The sequence below is a fragment of the Phocoena phocoena genome, chromosome 16 (assembly GCF_963924675.1).
Source record: "Phocoena phocoena chromosome 16, mPhoPho1.1, whole genome shotgun sequence".
NCBI classification, from domain to species: domain Eukaryota; kingdom Metazoa; phylum Chordata; class Mammalia; order Artiodactyla; family Phocoenidae; genus Phocoena; species Phocoena phocoena.
In genome coordinates, this window is record NC_089234.1 from 15,366,745 (window position 1) to 15,384,946 (window position 18,202).

Sequence of the window (18,202 nt, forward strand, 5' to 3'; positions counted from 1 at the left end):
CAAGAGAGTAAAAGAAGGTTTCTTTAAAAAATATATATATATATTAATCAAGAATTTCATTATCATATTAAATTGTTATTCTTAGAAAAGCTGAAGAAAGTTAATGGTGCTCTACACATGTTTATCTTCTATTATTAATTCATTTGATGGTTCCTAAATTGTATTTTTTTCCTCACTTACAGTTTTTTTCAATATTTTGTTTGATAAGAATTCTGACCTTAAAAAGTTATAAAATTAGGTGGTTTTTTTTCTGCTACTTATTAATCCAAAAGAATATAAGCATTTGAGTCCCAGAGAATGTCAAAATGCCTTGCTACCTAAAAGGATGTTAAATTAACAGAAATATCATCAAAGTCATGACATCAGAAATTTTGCAGCTTTTCACACAGGCATTAGAAATGCTTATTTCCTGAAGTTCCTTTGATTGTATCCTGGACTCAAGGATGTGCAACTTTATATCTAGAACCATTACGATAAAGTCAACATCACACAACATTGCACTGAGCGTCCACTCAGTGGGTTCTGAATGGTTCTGTCCAGTTTACAGCAATGCTTCATTTAAAAAGGCTTTTTATCCTCTTGTGGCTGGGTGGAACTGAGGCTTTTTTGATGAAATGCATACAACAGTTCTGTTCCCTTGGTTACTTGCAAGATGCCGTTTATGGTGTGGAGGCAGCATGGTATTTCACAAAGGCGATGGCCGCCAGCTCCTTACAGAACTCTTCCAGCACAATCACACCCTCCAGCAACGTGATGTGCTCGATACTGGGAAGGGAAAGCAGGCAACCAGTCAATCGATGCAGGGTATTAGCAGATCACCAAGTTTTGGCAAAAGTTTTAGATAAACAACATGTAAAACGCTGACTTACATAGGGCCTTCAGGTTCCAGACCAAGCAATCGCTTTCTGACTAATAGAAGCTTGGGAGTAAAATCTTGAATACGCTGGATTCGAACCATGAGGTCTCCAACAACCTGTGTCACAGGGACAAAAGGAGCTCAGTCCCTAAACACCTCCATGGGGATTTTCAGGATAAAAAAATACTCCATTTCCTATTACTAAATGAAGACTGTCACTTTTCACTATTCACATAACAATCTTTGACAAAGGACTCATAGCTATACCTTAAAATACAGAAGTTATATATACCACTTAAAAGAATGAATCTTTATTCTCCACACTCTGTAGTAAAATAATTATTTCTAAACAGTAAATATGTAACATTTTTTATTATGTGACACTAATTACACACAATGATATTACGATGCTAATTGGTCAGATTTATCAATCCTAGAGAACATAACAAAACTGATAACTCACCCTGACGATTACAGAGAAGAGAGATCTACAGCCAGAAGCAAGGTTCACATAAGGGTCCAAAAGGTACTCGTGTATGTGTGGATGAGGGAAGAGAGAAAGTCTAGATAACACTGATGTTACTTGTAAATTGACATCATATGGCTACGGAGAAGGAAAAACCAAAAAGATATTTGACATTATGTATAATGTATATACCTGAGCACTTAATTTACCATTTCCATTTGTCTTCTTAAGAAAAAGGAAAATCTACCATCTCATTCCTCCTGCTACATGCTCTTCTACAATGAAAATATCTATAACTAAATTAGCTCTAGCTCGCACCACCTTAGTCAAAGTGCATATATCACAGTCCTAGAACTTAAAATAAAAGGTATGCACATAAACATACAGAATAAAATAAATATATAACAAAGTCAGAATGTCTGTTTTATGCAGGTGGTTTTATGTAGTAAAATAGTTCAAGAGGTCATCAAAACTCACCAGAGTCATATGTAATATTAATTACAAACAATAGAAGACATTACATGTAACACCAAAGATAGAAGGGAAGGTATTAAAATCTTTTATAGTAGTCTAGTTTTAGAAATGATAATCCTCGTCTCTTAAATTATTCGACTACTGCCAATTACCAAAAGCATGTATACAACAAAGTCATACACCACAGAACCCTGTCAACAGAATGAAAGTACTTGGGGGTGGAAATAACTACCATATGCCTCAAAAGTGAACGAGAAGGTTCAAAATCATGATTACAGACAGGGATCACCTCCTTTACTGTGCAACAGCATTAACTCTTCCAAAACAATGTCTGTGGACATCTGTGTATACTTTTTTGTATGTATCACAATTTTACTTGAATTCTGTTTTTTAATATTTAATCTGTTTATTCTTCGTAGGAAGCAGCTTGGAGGTGCTTTACGGAGTATGTGTCAAAATCCAAGCAAAATGCATAATGTACAAAAAGAGTTGCTATTATTGTGCCTAGAACTTTCAACAGAAATCTCTCATCCCTTCCAGTTTTCTTCTTCTAAGCAGCCAAAGGCAACTGACTGGCTGAAACAAAACCGACTTCAGTGAGAAGGTTGGAAAGAACCTAGGTGACTGGATGAGTGAGAAACAGATGCTGCAGCAGGAGCAAGGGAAAAGTGATTCAGGACCAAGTTGATATTGACAACAGAATCTGAATGTTTTACCCTCATTCACTGAGCAGCTTTTAAGCCCTTGACCGTAATGAATACCAATCCAGAAGTGAATATTTGACATTTAAAGGACAGCAAATGCTTGAGCACGTACCAGAGGATATCAAAGATACTGTTATTTGAACAAAAACTCAAGTCCTGTGCTAAGGTCCAATTTTAGTCTTTTTTGCTTACTCCTAGATACATGAACACAGATTTTCTGAAAGAAGAAAAAGTACCCCTAAGTCACTCTTATTCACAATCTAGCCTTAAGCAAGATAAATGAAAGGAGATACGATTCACATTAAACGTAGTCTGAAGGGCATCTTTTCCTACTTGATAACATTTGCAACAGGATAGCCTTCTCCAAGACTCAGTTCAAAACAAACAATGAATTCACATTAAATTGTATTTTAGGCACAAAGGAAAACATTTAAAAAAATCTTTAAGAAGAATGCATTTGGTAAAATGTGGACAAAATCATTTAAAATACAACCTAAGTACAGTATTGTATGTGACTTCATTTCAGATGGTTCAGAGTTTTAGGTCACTAAATTCTGCCATTTACAGGTACTTAAATAAATTGAGAAAATTTGGCTTCAAACAACTATATATTACCACTTACACTCTGTGTTTTCTCTATATGGTGTTTGTTAGTTTGGTTTTAAGCTTTTTTTGAACAAGAATCTATATCTTTGGTTGTTTAAGAAACTTAAGGCTGATTCAGATTATATTTTAAAAAATTTGTTTTAGAGTCTTTATTGAATTTGCTACAATATTGCTTCTGTTTTATGTTTCATTTTTTTGGCCCGGAGGCATGTGGGATCTTAGCTCCCCAACCAGCGATCAAACCAGCACCACCTGCGCTGGAAGGCAAAGCCTTAACCACTGGACCACCAGGGAAGTCCCAGATTATATTTTAATGTTGTGAAAATGAAGATAAATTTCAGCTAGATAGAAACTGTTCCACCATACTCTGAACTGGTCTTTACTTCACTAGTCTCTTTCTCCTACTTTAAAGTAGTAACTTTAAAACAAGCTGGCCTTTTAGAGGGTTGCAAACAGCACCTGTTTGTATCTATTCTTTTGAATCCCTCCCATTTGTACTTTATACAGTATTCACCTGAAATAAAAGTTAACCAGATTTTTCTGACACGTTAAAGTGCACTTGGCCCATTTTTGATTGAGCTCACCCTAAATACAAGATCTGAATTTTGGGACAATAAACTTTGACTTAAAAGCATACTGAGGGCTTTCCTGGTGGTCCAGTGGTTAAGAATCCGCCTGCCAATGCAGGCGACATGGGTGCGAGCCCTGGTCCGGGAAGATCCCACATGCCGTGGAGCAACTAAGCCCGTGTGCCACAACTACTGAAGTCCACGTGCCTAGAGCCCGTGCTCCACTACAAGAGAAGCCACCGCAATGAGAAGCCCGAGCACCACAACGAAGACAACAGCAACTAGAGAAAAGTCCACGTGCAGCAACGAAGACCCAACGCAGCCAAAAATAAATAAAATTAAAAAAAAAAAAAAAAAAAAGCATACTGATGTCGGACTTCCCTGGTGGCGCAGTCGTTAAGAATCCGCCTGCCAACACAGGGGACACGGGTTCGAGCCCTGGTCCAGGAAGATCCCACATGCCACAGAGCAACTAAGCCCATGCACCACAACTACTGAGGCTGTGCTCTAGAAGCCCGTGCGCCACAACTACTGAGCCTGTGTGCCTAGAGCCCATGCTCTGCCAACAAGAGGAGCCCCCGCTCGCCACAACTGGAGAAAGCCCACGCGCAGCAATGAAGACCCAATGCAGCCAAAAAAAAAAAGCATACGGATGTCACCTGCAAACTCAGTCGCAACCCTTTTATTAAAGGCCAAGTATGTAGATGGTCAAAATAATAAGAAATAAGTCAAATTTTAAAAAATCTCAACAACTTGATATTCTCAGAAATTTCTTATAACACCTGCATTTAACAAGATTTTATATTTTTTAAAGTATTTTAAATTGCTTTTTTTTCAGATAATTCTTACAAGCAAATCAAGTAATATCAACTTCACTTTAACAATAAGAAAATGTGACAAACAGCTAAGTTTAGTTGCCCAAATTCAGATTTTTCACCGTCAGAACAGGGACAAGAACTTGGGCTTCCCTATATTCTCCCTGGTATTCTTTACATTCTGCTATGGACTTGCGTTTTTACTATCTTTGTAAAATCACTAAGGTTAAAAACAATACTAAACACACTATATTTTTCAAAAATTAACATTGTGACAACACAATAGTGTCATGAATACCTGATGTCATAACTTCTCAATTATACATGCAGAAATTAGCTACTTTATTAATTATCCATAGTAATGTTTAATCCCAGCCTGGTTACCCTGATCCTATTAGGGGTATATATGTACTAAGAAAATACAAGCAAACATCACCTTCAGCAAAAACATTTAGAAAAGAAAGAAAATGAAATTAAACCAAGCACACTAGGCACACCAGGACTCATGATTTTCTCTGAGATCCGATTATAATGTCCTTATCCAAAAAGGCTTAGAAAATCAAGGGTTTTAAAGACAGAAGGTTTGAGGCTAGGCTCCACAGCCCACTAAGTCACGTGAACTGAAACTAAGGATTCCTCATTTATACAATAATACAAGGAACTGTCTTGCCTATCATTCAGGATTCTAGGAAGAAGAAGTGAGACACTGTGTATGAATCGATTCTGCCCTGTGAAGAGCTATCTGGTGAACGAAAAAGAACTGTAAGCATTTCGGGATATTCTGTCTCCGACAGAATCCTTTTGTGTCAGCAAAAAATGCTCAAGTGTGATGAGGATTCAGAGAGGATCTTTCCACTCAACTCAGAAACTACTTTTTAGGACTTCCCTGGTGGCGCAGTGGTTGAGAGTCTGCCTGCCGATGCAGGGGACACAGGTTCGTGCCCCGGTCCGGGAGGATCCCGCATGCCGCGGAGCGGCTGGGCCCGTGGGCCGTGGCCACTGGGCCTGCGCGTCCGGAGCCTGTGCTCCGCGGCGGGAGAGGCCGCAGCAGTGACAGGCCCGCATACCGCAAGAAAAAAAAAGAAACTACTTTTTAAAATTTAGATTCCTTGTTAGTGTTTTCGGTCAAAATTTCTAAAGATTACTGACTTAATACTGATTGTTAATGTCTCTTCTGTGTTAGTTTAATCAGATCCAAACTATGCCAAGAGAACCAGCACAAAAACACAACATACTGATGAGCCCCATTACCTGGGAGGTTTACACAGCCGTGATGCATTACAGCGTAATACCTTCAGTAGCTGGATTTAAATACTTTGGTTGTTAAGTATTAAAAACCAATCAGCAAACAATGAAACACTAGAAATTCAGCACATGTTGTTAGGAGGTTAAAAGAAAAAAAGGACTTTACTCTGTCTTTATTGATTACTATCAGAAACAGTGCTGACTGAAGTCCAACCCAGTGAAACACTTCTTATCATTTCTTTATTTGGCTTTCTGGTTATTGAAGACAGCCTGCTTGTGGAGTAAATTTCTTTTATTACTCCCTACAGTCACATAAACATTTAACTAAAATGCTAAAATGAACAAGTACTTTAATATACAGTTTTAAATTAATTCTAAATTGGCTAACCCAGTTTCCATGTTGAGGCAAGTTTAATGCCAGATTGTTTTACTTCAAGTGTCCATCCCAGTGCATAAAACATTTCAAAACTCTATCGTCACTTTGTATGTCAAGGAGAGACGGAGAGAGGGATTCTATTGATATAATCCCAAATTCAGTTCTCCTGACAATCAATGGGAGAGACAGAGCAACCTACCGGCCAATGGTGATTTTTATTTACCTTGGAATAAGTAAATTAACCTTTTTAAAATTGCATCTCCCCATTTGAAAATGAGTACATTCACAAGTTCTTTGTCTGAAGAAGCAGGTTCATCTGATACTGTCCCATAATTTTAGTGAGACCAGAGCTCTCAAGATTCGATTTGAAATGACATTTAAGGTCTTCTGAATTAAACCTAACAAGTTTCACTCTACCTGTATCTGTACTAACTACAAGGCTTTCTAAGAAAGCGCTCCCGGCACCGCCGAAAGGCGTTAAGGTTATTAAGACAATGACCTACAATGAGAAGTCAACATACAACTCTGTAACAGCTGTCAGGCCAAATAAAAGTTGTAACATAATGAATGCATCAGAAACCCACCAGCTGTTGGCAATCTAGCTTTATGAAAAAGTCATCTAGTGGAAAAAGAAAACAATAAAACTACCTGACTGAAGATGTAAACTAAGATGTGAGTAGAACTCATGGTGAATGGTAACAAAATAATATGGAAATTAATATTTTAAAACTTATTACTAGGCTTCCCTAGTGGCACAGTGGTTGAGAATCTGCCTGCCGATGCAGGGGACACGGGTTTGTGCCCCGGTCCGGGAGGATCCCACATGCCGCGGAGCAACTAGGTCCGTGAGCCACAACTGCTGAGCCTGCGCGTCTGGAGCCTGTGCTCCGCAACGAGAGAGGCCACGACGGTGAGAGGCCCGCACACTGCGATGAAGCGTGGCCCCCGCTTGCCGCAACTAGAGAAAGCCCTCGCACAGAAACGAAGACCCAACACAGCCAAAAATAAATAAATAAATTTTAAAACAAACAAACAAAAACGTATTACCTGATCAAGAATTCTTCCCATTCTGTCAAATAAAACTTTCAAAAAATGACCTTCAAAGAAAGCTGCTTCTAAATTGCACTTTTCCAATGCTTTTGGAGACCCAGGCCACTCCCATCTTAAGCAGACAGCACAGTAGTCCCGGAACTAGGGAGAAATATTTGGATCATTAAAGAAGAACTGAACAAAAACAAATGGAGATTAAATAGAAATAATTTTCCCAAATAGGCATAGAAATCTGCTTGAATGCTAAGTGTCTGCTAGTGTGAGGTGCCATGGAAGAGGGGAAAAGGATGACCCAGATAACACACTGACTGGAGAGAGGCACAAGGTCAGGTCACAACCACCAGTCCCAGCACCTTGATGCGAAAGCAGGCAGATTTTAACTTTACCAAAGTACCCCTTTCACTGCTGAGCTTATGCTCTTTCCTTCAGAGGAGTTCAAACTTTTACTTATTCTTGTCACAGATTTAGCGAGTATTTAAAAAGCAAAGCAAGTCTTAGCCACATTTTCAAATCTATTCTAAAATATATATCATATATAAAATAGGGGAACAGATACACAGCACCTGAGAAGGCAAACCTGACTTTGCTACGATGTGTTTAACCCAGGCACGTTGCCATGACTGCCAGGAGGAAACAGGGCTGCTCTAAGTGTCGTCCGAAAACTGTTCCCTACCACTGCTCTTGAGACGAGTACAAAAACTAAGAGCAAGTTTAGAAACTTCTCTTGCAATTTCACTGAGTAAATTTTACATCTGTTCAATCTATAAAATAATCAGGGCTTGTATTTTGTGTTTTTTCTTTTCATTTTTTTATATTTTACAAAAGCATTGGTCAGTGACAGATTGGAAATAAGTGGAAACTGGTCCTCACTACACAGTTTATCAGCAGGATACACAATATGGATTTTTATAAGCACAAGAATATCTCTTATAATAAAAAGAAAATTTTAAAGGCTTCCCTGACATGTAATTTACTTGAATTTAAACAAAAGAAATTTAGAGCATAGTTTTCTTCCATATTTTCTCCCTTTTCAGATTTTCCTTATTCAATAAAGCAAAATTACCTTATCATCTCTAGTTTACAAATTAACTGAGATTAAAACATATTCTTACACAAAGCACTAACTTCAACTTTTAAAAGAAAAACATATTAAAAATGATTAAAAAACAAACTTCTTCAAGATTTTGAGTTTTAAACTATTTGTCTTTCAATAGAAAATTTTCTTTATAAAACCACACCCCAATATTAATAAAGCATTTTTATATTAACACTTCTGAAATTCTGAGCTAGAAATGTAAATTTTTTCTATTCTTTTTGTGTCTTGTCAAATATTTCTGAAACAATCATAACTGTAATCAGAATATGGAAATGAAACATTACAGAAAGAATCAAAGCAGTTTAAAAATCCAATCAGTACTACTGAGGTGGGTACTACTTTTATTGCCTCTATTTTATTGTTACATGAATGTACTTGCATTACTCTAGTTATTCACATAGTAATGTGGACTTGAATTCAGGCTTAAAGCATCATGAATTAACGATAAGCGCATGCAAGTTAATTATCAATAAGAGCACACTTCAACCCAAAGGATTTAAATGAAAATTAAATGTATATTTTTCTGACTTGAGACATTTCAAAATTTGGAATTTGGTAAAAATGTAAAATGTTACAGAGGGGAAAGATGACTGAGAGAAGGCCATTTAATTTAATAACTAAGAGGAGACCTTTGAGAAAGTACTTTCAGTGAGGTGGAAAGCTGGGATGCAAGGGATGAAGAGCCAGCACTTGTGAATTACTGATGAGTATGAACAGTGAAGAGGAAAGGGTATATAGCCTGTGGGCCATGGTGGGCGGTGGGTAGAATTATTTAAAAATCAAGTTTTAGATTAGCAGGGGAAAGGATTTGGGGGACATATAATTTCAAGGGCAGGAAGAAAGGGAAGAAAAGGAGTGGGGTGGTGGGGAAGGGACCATAAAGAAATCTTGAGATAGAGACACACAGTTAGTGAAACGCCAAGTCAGGTCACTGGCAAAAAGTTCAAGTGGTGAGAGTGGAGTTCAGGTCTTGCAGAGAAAGGGAAACCTTTGGAGAAACGACTGTGGGCAATGTGACAATGTGTGTGCATTCTTATTAGACTGCGTGTCAAAAACTAGTTACTTCTCTTACCTGCCTATGAGCATCTCGGAGGTAGGTGTCATATCCAGTGCCCTCAACATGGTAGGATGATTTTGCTTCATCCGGTACCAGACAGAGAAAACTTAAATGAAAAAATGCCATAATCAATAATACGAATACTCTCCCAATTCAACATCTCTATATGTGTTAAAATACCTAGCAATATCTTCAGTTTAGCCAAGTATTAATGCAAATGGAAACTTGAAAAGTAAAATTGTATATTCGTAAGTACTTAATCTTGAATCAGCACTACAATTCACTGATTAAATACTGTCATTATTTTAAAGGTTTTATTTAAAAATTACTCATTCCACTAAGAGTAGAATCAAGCACAAGAAGACTTGACTCTTTTTACATTACAGGACAATGATTGATTGCCGTGAAATTTGTTAGTCTCAGGAACCTGGCTTTTAAGTAACTGAACCTTCGATTTTCATGCACCCTAAACCGTGCATCTTACACCACATGCAGTCTTCTCTAAAGTCACCTCCCAGCACCAGGCATAATCAGCGACAGGATTGCAAAGGAAGGAAAAGAAGAAAATTGCCGGGAAAGGGCACTTAAAAAGAAACAACAACATAAAAACGCTAAAAAAGAAAAAAAAAAAAAAGGAATAGCCCTCGGCTTAACATATGTGAGTACACGGCTAATAAGTTCAATTTGCCAAACTGGAAATTCTCAGTGCTGTTCCAACTGGGAATTACTTAAAATATTTTACATTAAAAATAAGTAGAGGACCTTGAAGATTTATTTAACCACTACTACGCTGGAGCTTTTCTCTTTTGTATGGATCGTTGCCCCTAGGCCGTCACTAGCTACATAAGCATTTCAAAAAGCTGACATTAAAGATTTTAAAGAAGGGAAGACTGAATTCATAACATATCTCTATAATGATCAAGGAGCAGAGGTATTACATTGTTATAAAAATAAGTAAAAGAGATGTAAGTCAAATTAATATAGCAACTCACCTATTTACAATTTTATGGACTTCAGTTTTCCCATCATTTTTGGGGTGGTCTGGAGAAGCAGGAGGTGAAGAACTAAGCCACTCTTGGTTTGACAAAGTGTTATCTGGTGAAATGTCAGTAAACAAAGGATCTTCTTCCAGATCTCTAAGTTTAATTTAACGATGTATAAAAAAAAATTTTATTATAGTTTCTAAACCAAAAGATTCTCTGCTATGTTCTTAGAAAACATTACATGATTTTGCTAATACAAGAATTAAGGAATGAATGTATTTATATTTCTTAGAGAAATTAACATTTTATACTAACATCAAACTCAAGGCTATAATGATTTTGTTAGGTTTAATGACTATATACTGCCACTTGTAATTTAAAGGGACAATAAAATCAGGACATCTAAATTTTATCTTTAAAAAACTTTTAAACTGTTAGAGGTATTTTTTTTAAGAATAAGGAAGGGAAATAAGAGGGGAGAAAATTATGATTCTATATGAAATGCTGAACTCACAGAGTTGGACAGAAACTTACACTGCTCCTGCTATTAACCCATTCTCCACTACATCTTTATCTTCTGGGCACACAGGTTTATATTCTGTATAGTTTCTTTCTTCAAGATTTCTTAGGACCAAGTTGTAAAGAATGTGCTCATTGGGTTTTTGCAAAAGATGTTCAAACATTCTTAATGTCATTATGCTTATCTGAAACCCAAAATGATAAAGAGTAACTGAAAAATAGTTTAAACGAACTATTCTTCTTCACGCTTGCAATTTTCAAAATAAAAAGCCACATAAAAAAAGAGGCTATATTCAAAACATCACAAGTACATCAAAGTCAGTATGTCAAAGAATCTAAGTCCAATTCTAAACCCTTACATAGCTTACCTCATCAGATATGTGATCACAATGTTCAATTAACCTATGTCTTAAAGGATGTCTGCTGATTTCTGCCAGAGTTTCTGGTTCCCTCTGTTCTCCAAGGATGAAAAACACCATTTCTTGAAGCAAAATGTCAGAGGTTACTTGCCGAACAATGCGATGAAGCAGAGCAGTTGATGTCAGAATCCCCATCTCAGAACTGGCAAAACAAACACGTAATTAGTGGGCAAAAATAACATGAACACAGTGATTTTTTTTTTTTTTTAAGTAAAGAGGCCACTCACGTTTGCATTAATTGAGGTTCCATAACACCAATAAAAAATCTTTCATGAACAGCTTTGGCAAGAGCGACAGCAGCAGTCTAGAACATAGTTTAAGTATCATTATCTTTTTTTAAAATGGGAAAGAGATTAATTTATAACATCAGCTAAGCCAGTTTGCACTCTCCATCTGAATTAATGTGAAAAAAAAACTTGCCTACTGACCATCTTGTTGATGGCATATAAACCTAGATTAGACATTAGCTATTGGGTCCTTTACATGTTATCTAAATTTCCAAGAACAAAGACAAACAGGATAAAAATATTATCCCAGTCACTTATTGTATTAACATCTCCCCAAAGAGGAGAAATGGAGGGAGGCCAATGTTACCTTGTGAAGGGTTATGCTATAATACTTAAAGAAACATATGGGCAGAACTTGAACTTCGATTTATTCCAGAGCTGTAATACACACACACACACACACACACACACACACACACACACACACACACATGCACACACAGACGTATATATACACTTTTTTGGGGTTTATATCATTTTATTTATTTAACTGTGCTATCCTAAGACAATTAAGACGTATTCAAAAATATAAATTGAGGATCCAAATTTTACTTAGTTGATATTTACAGTTTTAAGTTATCAGTAAAAAACAACAAATATTCAAACCTTTTGTGCTTCCTTTATGAGTTGATCACAATAATCAAACCAGGAGAGAAATGAAATTAAGGCTCGTTTTCCTGGAAATGCGGAAGCATCTTCTTTATGACTATATGAGTCCAAGCTATAGGACACAGAAGAAATTTGAAGTCCAAAGTTATCCGAAAGCACTAATCCAGTTCAGTACAAAAGGGGAGATGAAGGCATGTGAATGAACACACAGTATATGATACATTTACACAGGCGACGCTGGATGTCAATCAGAAGAGGGTTTTATAAATAAAAGCCACAGATAAGAGAAAACCTTTTAAATGAAAGTTGTGAATAATTTTCACTCATTAAGTGGAGAGAGACTGAAGCAGAATGGAGCTGCAGCAGAAAAACTATTGAGATAGGTCCTCATATTTCCACCATAAATTTGACCAAGTAACAGAAATGAAAAGTCGGAGGTTCTCAGCCACTAGGATGGAAGGAAAGAAACATAAAGAAGGAACTGCAAGAAGAAATAAATGGTTTGCTTCTCTTCCTGCCTTAAAGTACCACCCAGTAGTAAAGTTAACAAGTGAGTCTGGCAGATGTTAACAGAATACAGGGTGGAAAAAAACAAGTAAGAACCAAAGCAGGGTTAAAAATGCACAGAGAAACAATAACAGGTTATTACGTCAAAATGTCAGACTGCTTACAGGTGGTGGGATTATGGGTAATTTTATTTATGCTGCTTTACAGTTTTTAATAACTTATAAATGTTCCTCAGTAATCATATTTTCATATGAGAATCAAGGGGGGAGCCCTAAAAGCTAGGGGGAAGGGGTGAAACAAAGAGGTAGGAGGCAAGGTTCCACACAGGCAGGCCATGAACCATGAGACTGCCCCAGGGGCAGTGGAGCTGATTTATAAAAGAGAAGATCCCTTCTCTCAGGGTTTTTTGTTTTTTAAAAAATATAGTCAGATGGGCTTCCCTGGTGGCGCAGTGGTTGAGAGTCCGTCTGCCGATGCAGGGGACACGGGTTCGTGCCCCGGTCCGGGAGGATCCCACATGGCACGGAGCGGCTGGGCCTATGAGCCATGGCCGCTGAGCCTGCGCATCCGGAGCCTGTGCTCCGCAGCGGGAAAGGCCACAGCAGTGAGAGGCCCGCGTACCGCAAAAAAAAAATTAAAAAAAAAAAAAAAATATATATATAGTCAGATAAAGTTATTGATCTTAACACAGTTAAGGTCATAATTGATCACTATTAACAGAGGGAAAATAGCTTAACTATGTAACAGATGGACTGTTCCCACGCCAATTCATTCCTGATAACAAATTTTAAAACAAGCCTCAAAACACAATCTTGTTTAATGTTCACTAGCAATGCTGTATTTTTCAAAACTAAAGATTTCTATCATTGCAAAATGGAAATGGATTTAAAAGCGTAGGTTTAAGAAGTCACTTTTATGGGAAAACAGAAATAGCAGCTCTTACCCCCAGTTAATTGCTTCCACTGTTTCAATATCCAAGGGGTCCACTGACTGAGGTAGGGCCTTGTACAGGGAGGCCAGCCTGTCTGTGAGCAGTTCGCACAAGCAGGTGCTCTGCGTGAGGCACTTGACGGCCGCTGGCTCTGGCAAACTCACTAACAGCATCAAGCCCTCGCAGGCTTTCACAGCTATTCGGCCATCCTGAGGGGAAAGACACATACCTCTTCAATGCTTGAATTAGACATACATCAGTGTGTTTGGAAAAATTCAACTTAAACGGATTTAAAGTTTTACACCAAAATGAAAATAGATTTTTTTCTCTATGCAAATAACTGAGATTATGTTAGAGGGAAAAAAGGTAAAGCAGATGACTCACAGGACTTCTAGTAAGATTTAACAAAGAATTCACTAAGTTGTAATCCTGGTTTGGACGAACAACTGTGGCCTCTGGCAGTGCAGCGATGCTGAGGTTGTCCAAGCCTGTGGACAGATCATCCATCTGAGCACGAGGCTCGTCTTCTAACTCTGTGTGCTCCATTCCAGAAGCACCAGACGGCTCCTCTGGCCGACAGGACTGTCCTGTATCTGTTGACAAGGAATCTTGACCTTTTAATACATCTTCTGAAGTTGCATTTGGTGCTCCTTTAGAAGCCAGTGATTTAAACTTGTTCTGAAAAGGAATACATGTTTTGTAAGATTCACGGCAAAAGCCTCATGTAACAGAAATCATATTTTAATGAGTTTTTCTATAATTAACATTCAATATCTAGCCACTGTAGCAATGGATACGTGTTGTGACAAATGAAAACACCCAGACTTAAACAAACTGTGTTTTAGATATTTTAAAATTACACAGGTGTTTCAGACATAGAGAATGGACTTGAGGACGTGGGGAGGGGGAAGGGGAGGCCGGGACGAAGTGAGAGAGTGGCATGGACATATACACATTACCAAACGTAAAATAGATAGCTAGTGGGAAGCAGCCTCATAGCACAGGGAGATCAGCTCGGTGCTTTGTGACCACCTAGAGGGGTGGGATAGGGAGGGTGGGAGGGAGGGAGACGCAAGAGGGAGGGGCTACGGGGATATATGTATATGTATAGCTGATTCACTTTGTTGTACAGCAGAAACTAACACACCAGTGTAAAGCAATTATACCCCAATAAAGATGTTAAAAAAAAAATTACATAGGCATTTCTGATACTCTTCAGAACACGATCTACAAACTGTTTTACACCGACGATAAACAATGAACAACATTAGCGATAACTATTTGACTACTACTGAAAACAACTGATGTTAGTGAGGGAAAAAAAGATTCAAGAAGTTTCAATTGCAGTTAACTGTTTTCTAATCACTGGGCTACTAAAAATCCATTGCCCCAATGTTGACTCTTCTAAAACCAGTTTTCTAAGAAGATTTTTCTGTTTTTTCCTTATACTTCTGCTCTGTAAATATAAATCAACACTCTGAGGGCATTCTTACTTGTGTTTTTGAGGATAACACTAAGATTTGCTTGAAATATTGTGACCCTTCCCCCCACCACATACACCCAAACACAAAAAGAAGCTAAACTGAAGCAAATCTTTAGTTTCCAGGTAAAAGTATCTTGCTTTGCATTTAAACATAAGAGCAAAAGTCAAATCACTCTCACAAGTTAGAATTCATCATAAACCCGCTTCTCTGCAGGGCCTATCAGAGTGTTGCACCCATCACAGAAGTGCATTAAATGCTGAATGAACTCAAAGTTCTACTTCCAAAATTGTATGACAGTTATTATAAATCACTTTTATTACTATTAAAAGTAGAGTTTAGACCAATCTTCTTGAGAAACTGAGCTCAGAGCACATATATTAAAAGAAAACAATGCTGAGGAACTCCATGAATATCCCAAACAACTTCCGTATTTCCTATAAAGTCAATTCCATATCATAGTCTCTATGAATGTAAAATATTTTATTCCGCCTAAAATGTTAATACTATTGTTGGGAGTGGCATCTGGGATAAGAATGGCAAGAGGAAGAATAACCCTAGAACAGCACTCACTCCCTAGTGTTCCTCAAAGTGTGACTCAGGACTGTCGGCCTTGTGGTCTTCTGTGGGGCTTGATAAAAATGCAGATTCCTGGGTCTCACCTAGACCTGCAGAATGAGAATATCTGGAGGTGGAACCTCCAAGGAATCTGCATTTTGAAAAAGCTCTGCAAGCAAGTACAAACTCTTCATCCTGCCATTCAAAGCCTCTGACAATTCCAACCTATCTGTCTAGGCCCTTTTCTTACCACATGGCCTAATTAAACTATGTGAACACACCGCAGACTTTCATATCTTCACTCCTTTACTTATGCTCACCCTTTCCTATCTAAACAACTGTCAAGGCTCATTTCAAAGACAACCGCTTCCATGCCGCCTGTCCTAATGACCAGGGCCGATGTAATCTCTTCATCCTGTGAACATTTAGGGGGCATTAGGGGGTATCTTTCTTATGATACTCACCTTACTCTACCTTAGATTACAGTATCTGAACATTAGTCTTACCCTCATCACCAGACTACAAACTCCTTTAGGGCAAAAATGTTTCTAACTTATCTACTATCTGCACTTAATTCACAGCAAATGTGTCTATTAGCTGATATAAATGAACAGAGAGATTAGATTTCAGGGGATACATGCTCAAGAACTGCAAAGTACTTCTATTACTGTTACTTACCAGTAATAAAGCTGCATTTCTCTAAAGATTCATTCATTCAATAAGAGTTAATTAAAGTTACTATGCATTGTGCTAGATACCAGAGAAGCTGTGGGGACCGAAAGATTAATGAGATAGAGTCCCTGTCCTCAAGGAGCTTACTGACCAGGAAGAAAAAATAAAATGCATATAAATAACTCTAATGCTAGGGAGACTGTAATAACTGCCATTAAAAGCGTATTAGTAGTCCGATCAGTTCAGAAAATGGAGATACCTACCACCTCGTGCTTTGGAGAAGTATGTGCTATAAACATGCTGCATTACAGCAGTCACAACACTATCAGAAAGGTGTTCTTGGTGTTGAGGTCTAAATGTAAATGTTCCTCTGAAAACAGGCAGGCATACATATGCTTGCAAATTTTCTCTGCTTCTGATCTATGGCTGTGTACTTCTGAAACAAGTTTCGGAGATTCTGAGAAAAACTCCTTAATGCTTATGAGCTTGGAAAAAAATCTACTGCATCTAAAGTAACTTAGGTATCAGGACTTCCTTGGTGGCTCAGTGGTTAAGAATCCGCCTGCCAATGCGGGGGACACGGGTTGGAGCCCTGGTCCGGGAGGATCCCACATGCCACAAAAGCAACTAAGCCTGTGCACCGCAACCGTTGAGGCTGCACTCTAGAGCCCGCGTGCCATAACTACTGACACCCACATGCCTAGAGCCTGTGCTCCACAACAAGAGAAGCCACCACGATGAGAAGCCCGCGTACCACAACGAAGAGTAGCCCCCGCTTGCCACTACTAGAGAAAGACCGCACGCAGTGATGAAGACCCAACGCAGCCAAAATATAATAAATGAAAATTTTAAAAAAAATAAAGTAACTTAGGTATCTAAGAAAACTTTAGTAAAAAACTTTGAGAAGAAAAATCTCACACTTAGCCAAATCAAGATATTTGGTACATTTATATCATAAGGCTATTCCAGCCCTGTTGAAGCAAACTTTCAAAATATGATGCATACCATGAAAATCAGGCATTCATAGATTTAAATTTATGCAATTTTGCAGCTTCATTGCTTACCTACCTCCAATAAGAGTGCAGAATAAGATCCTGAATTACTTATTAAATAAAGTGAATTAAAAATGAGCCCATCTATTAAACGGCTAAAAGTTTTAAAAACAAAACAAAAAAACTTGACAACACCCACTCTGACAAGAACACGGAACAACAGAACTCTCATACAGTGTCCATGGGATGCAAAATGAAAAACCCACTTGGGACGAGTTTTGCAAATATACACTTACTACATGATACGGAAATCCTACTCTGAGGTATTTACTCAAGTGAAATGAAAATCTAAATCTATACAAAAATCTGTGAATGTTTACAGTGGCCTCATCCATAACTGCCCCAAACTGGAAACAACCCATAAGTCCTTCAACTGGTGAATGGATAAACAACTGTGGTACATCCATACAGTGGAATACTACTCAGCAATGAAAAGGACCAAACTCATGGATGACTCTCAAATGCATTATATGAAGTAAAAAAAGCCAGACTCAAAAGGCTGATTATATTTTTATGACTTTCTGGAATAGAGAAAACTTGGGACAGAAAACAGATCAATGACTGCTTGGGGCAGAGGTGGAAACAGGATGACCAGGAAAGGACATATGGTAAGATGATGGAGCTACTGCATATCTTGATTGTGTTGGTGGTTACACAGCTGTGTTTGTCAAACTCATAGGATGGTGGATCAGAAAGACTGAACTGTACCCTAACTTATACCTCAATCTGAAAAAACAAAAAAAAGAAGAAAAAACTTTTTTTTAACTAAAAAAACACATTTTTTCTAATATATTCCTAAATGACTTCACTGCTGAAAAAAATTAAATGAAAGCAGGAAATACATAAAAGTTATTTTCTAATTTAAAACTG

The 18,202-nt window shown here is 37.8% G+C and overlaps 1 protein-coding gene across 1 annotated transcript in view; it reads right to left on the reverse strand.

Moving 5' to 3' along the window:
- Positions 1 to 251: 251 nt before the first annotated feature.
- The window catches only part of FHIP2A (FHF complex subunit HOOK interacting protein 2A), a 32,926-nt gene continuing 14,975 nt past the window's right edge, over positions 252 to 18,202 (reverse strand). The window contains exons 6-17 of the mRNA XM_065894036.1: positions 13,954 to 14,247; positions 13,582 to 13,778; positions 12,129 to 12,243; positions 11,463 to 11,539; positions 11,185 to 11,377; positions 10,832 to 11,001; positions 10,307 to 10,450; positions 9,330 to 9,420; positions 7,159 to 7,302; positions 1,320 to 1,460; positions 870 to 973; positions 252 to 765 (exon numbers count right to left, since the gene is read on the reverse strand). Of these exons, the coding sequence (XP_065750108.1) occupies positions 660 to 765; positions 870 to 973; positions 1,320 to 1,460; positions 7,159 to 7,302; positions 9,330 to 9,420; positions 10,307 to 10,450; positions 10,832 to 11,001; positions 11,185 to 11,377; positions 11,463 to 11,539; positions 12,129 to 12,243; positions 13,582 to 13,778; positions 13,954 to 14,247 (1,776 nt within the window). The 3' untranslated portion in view covers positions 252 to 659. The remainder of the gene's footprint in view (positions 766 to 869; positions 974 to 1,319; positions 1,461 to 7,158; positions 7,303 to 9,329; positions 9,421 to 10,306; positions 10,451 to 10,831; positions 11,002 to 11,184; positions 11,378 to 11,462; positions 11,540 to 12,128; positions 12,244 to 13,581; positions 13,779 to 13,953; positions 14,248 to 18,202) is intronic.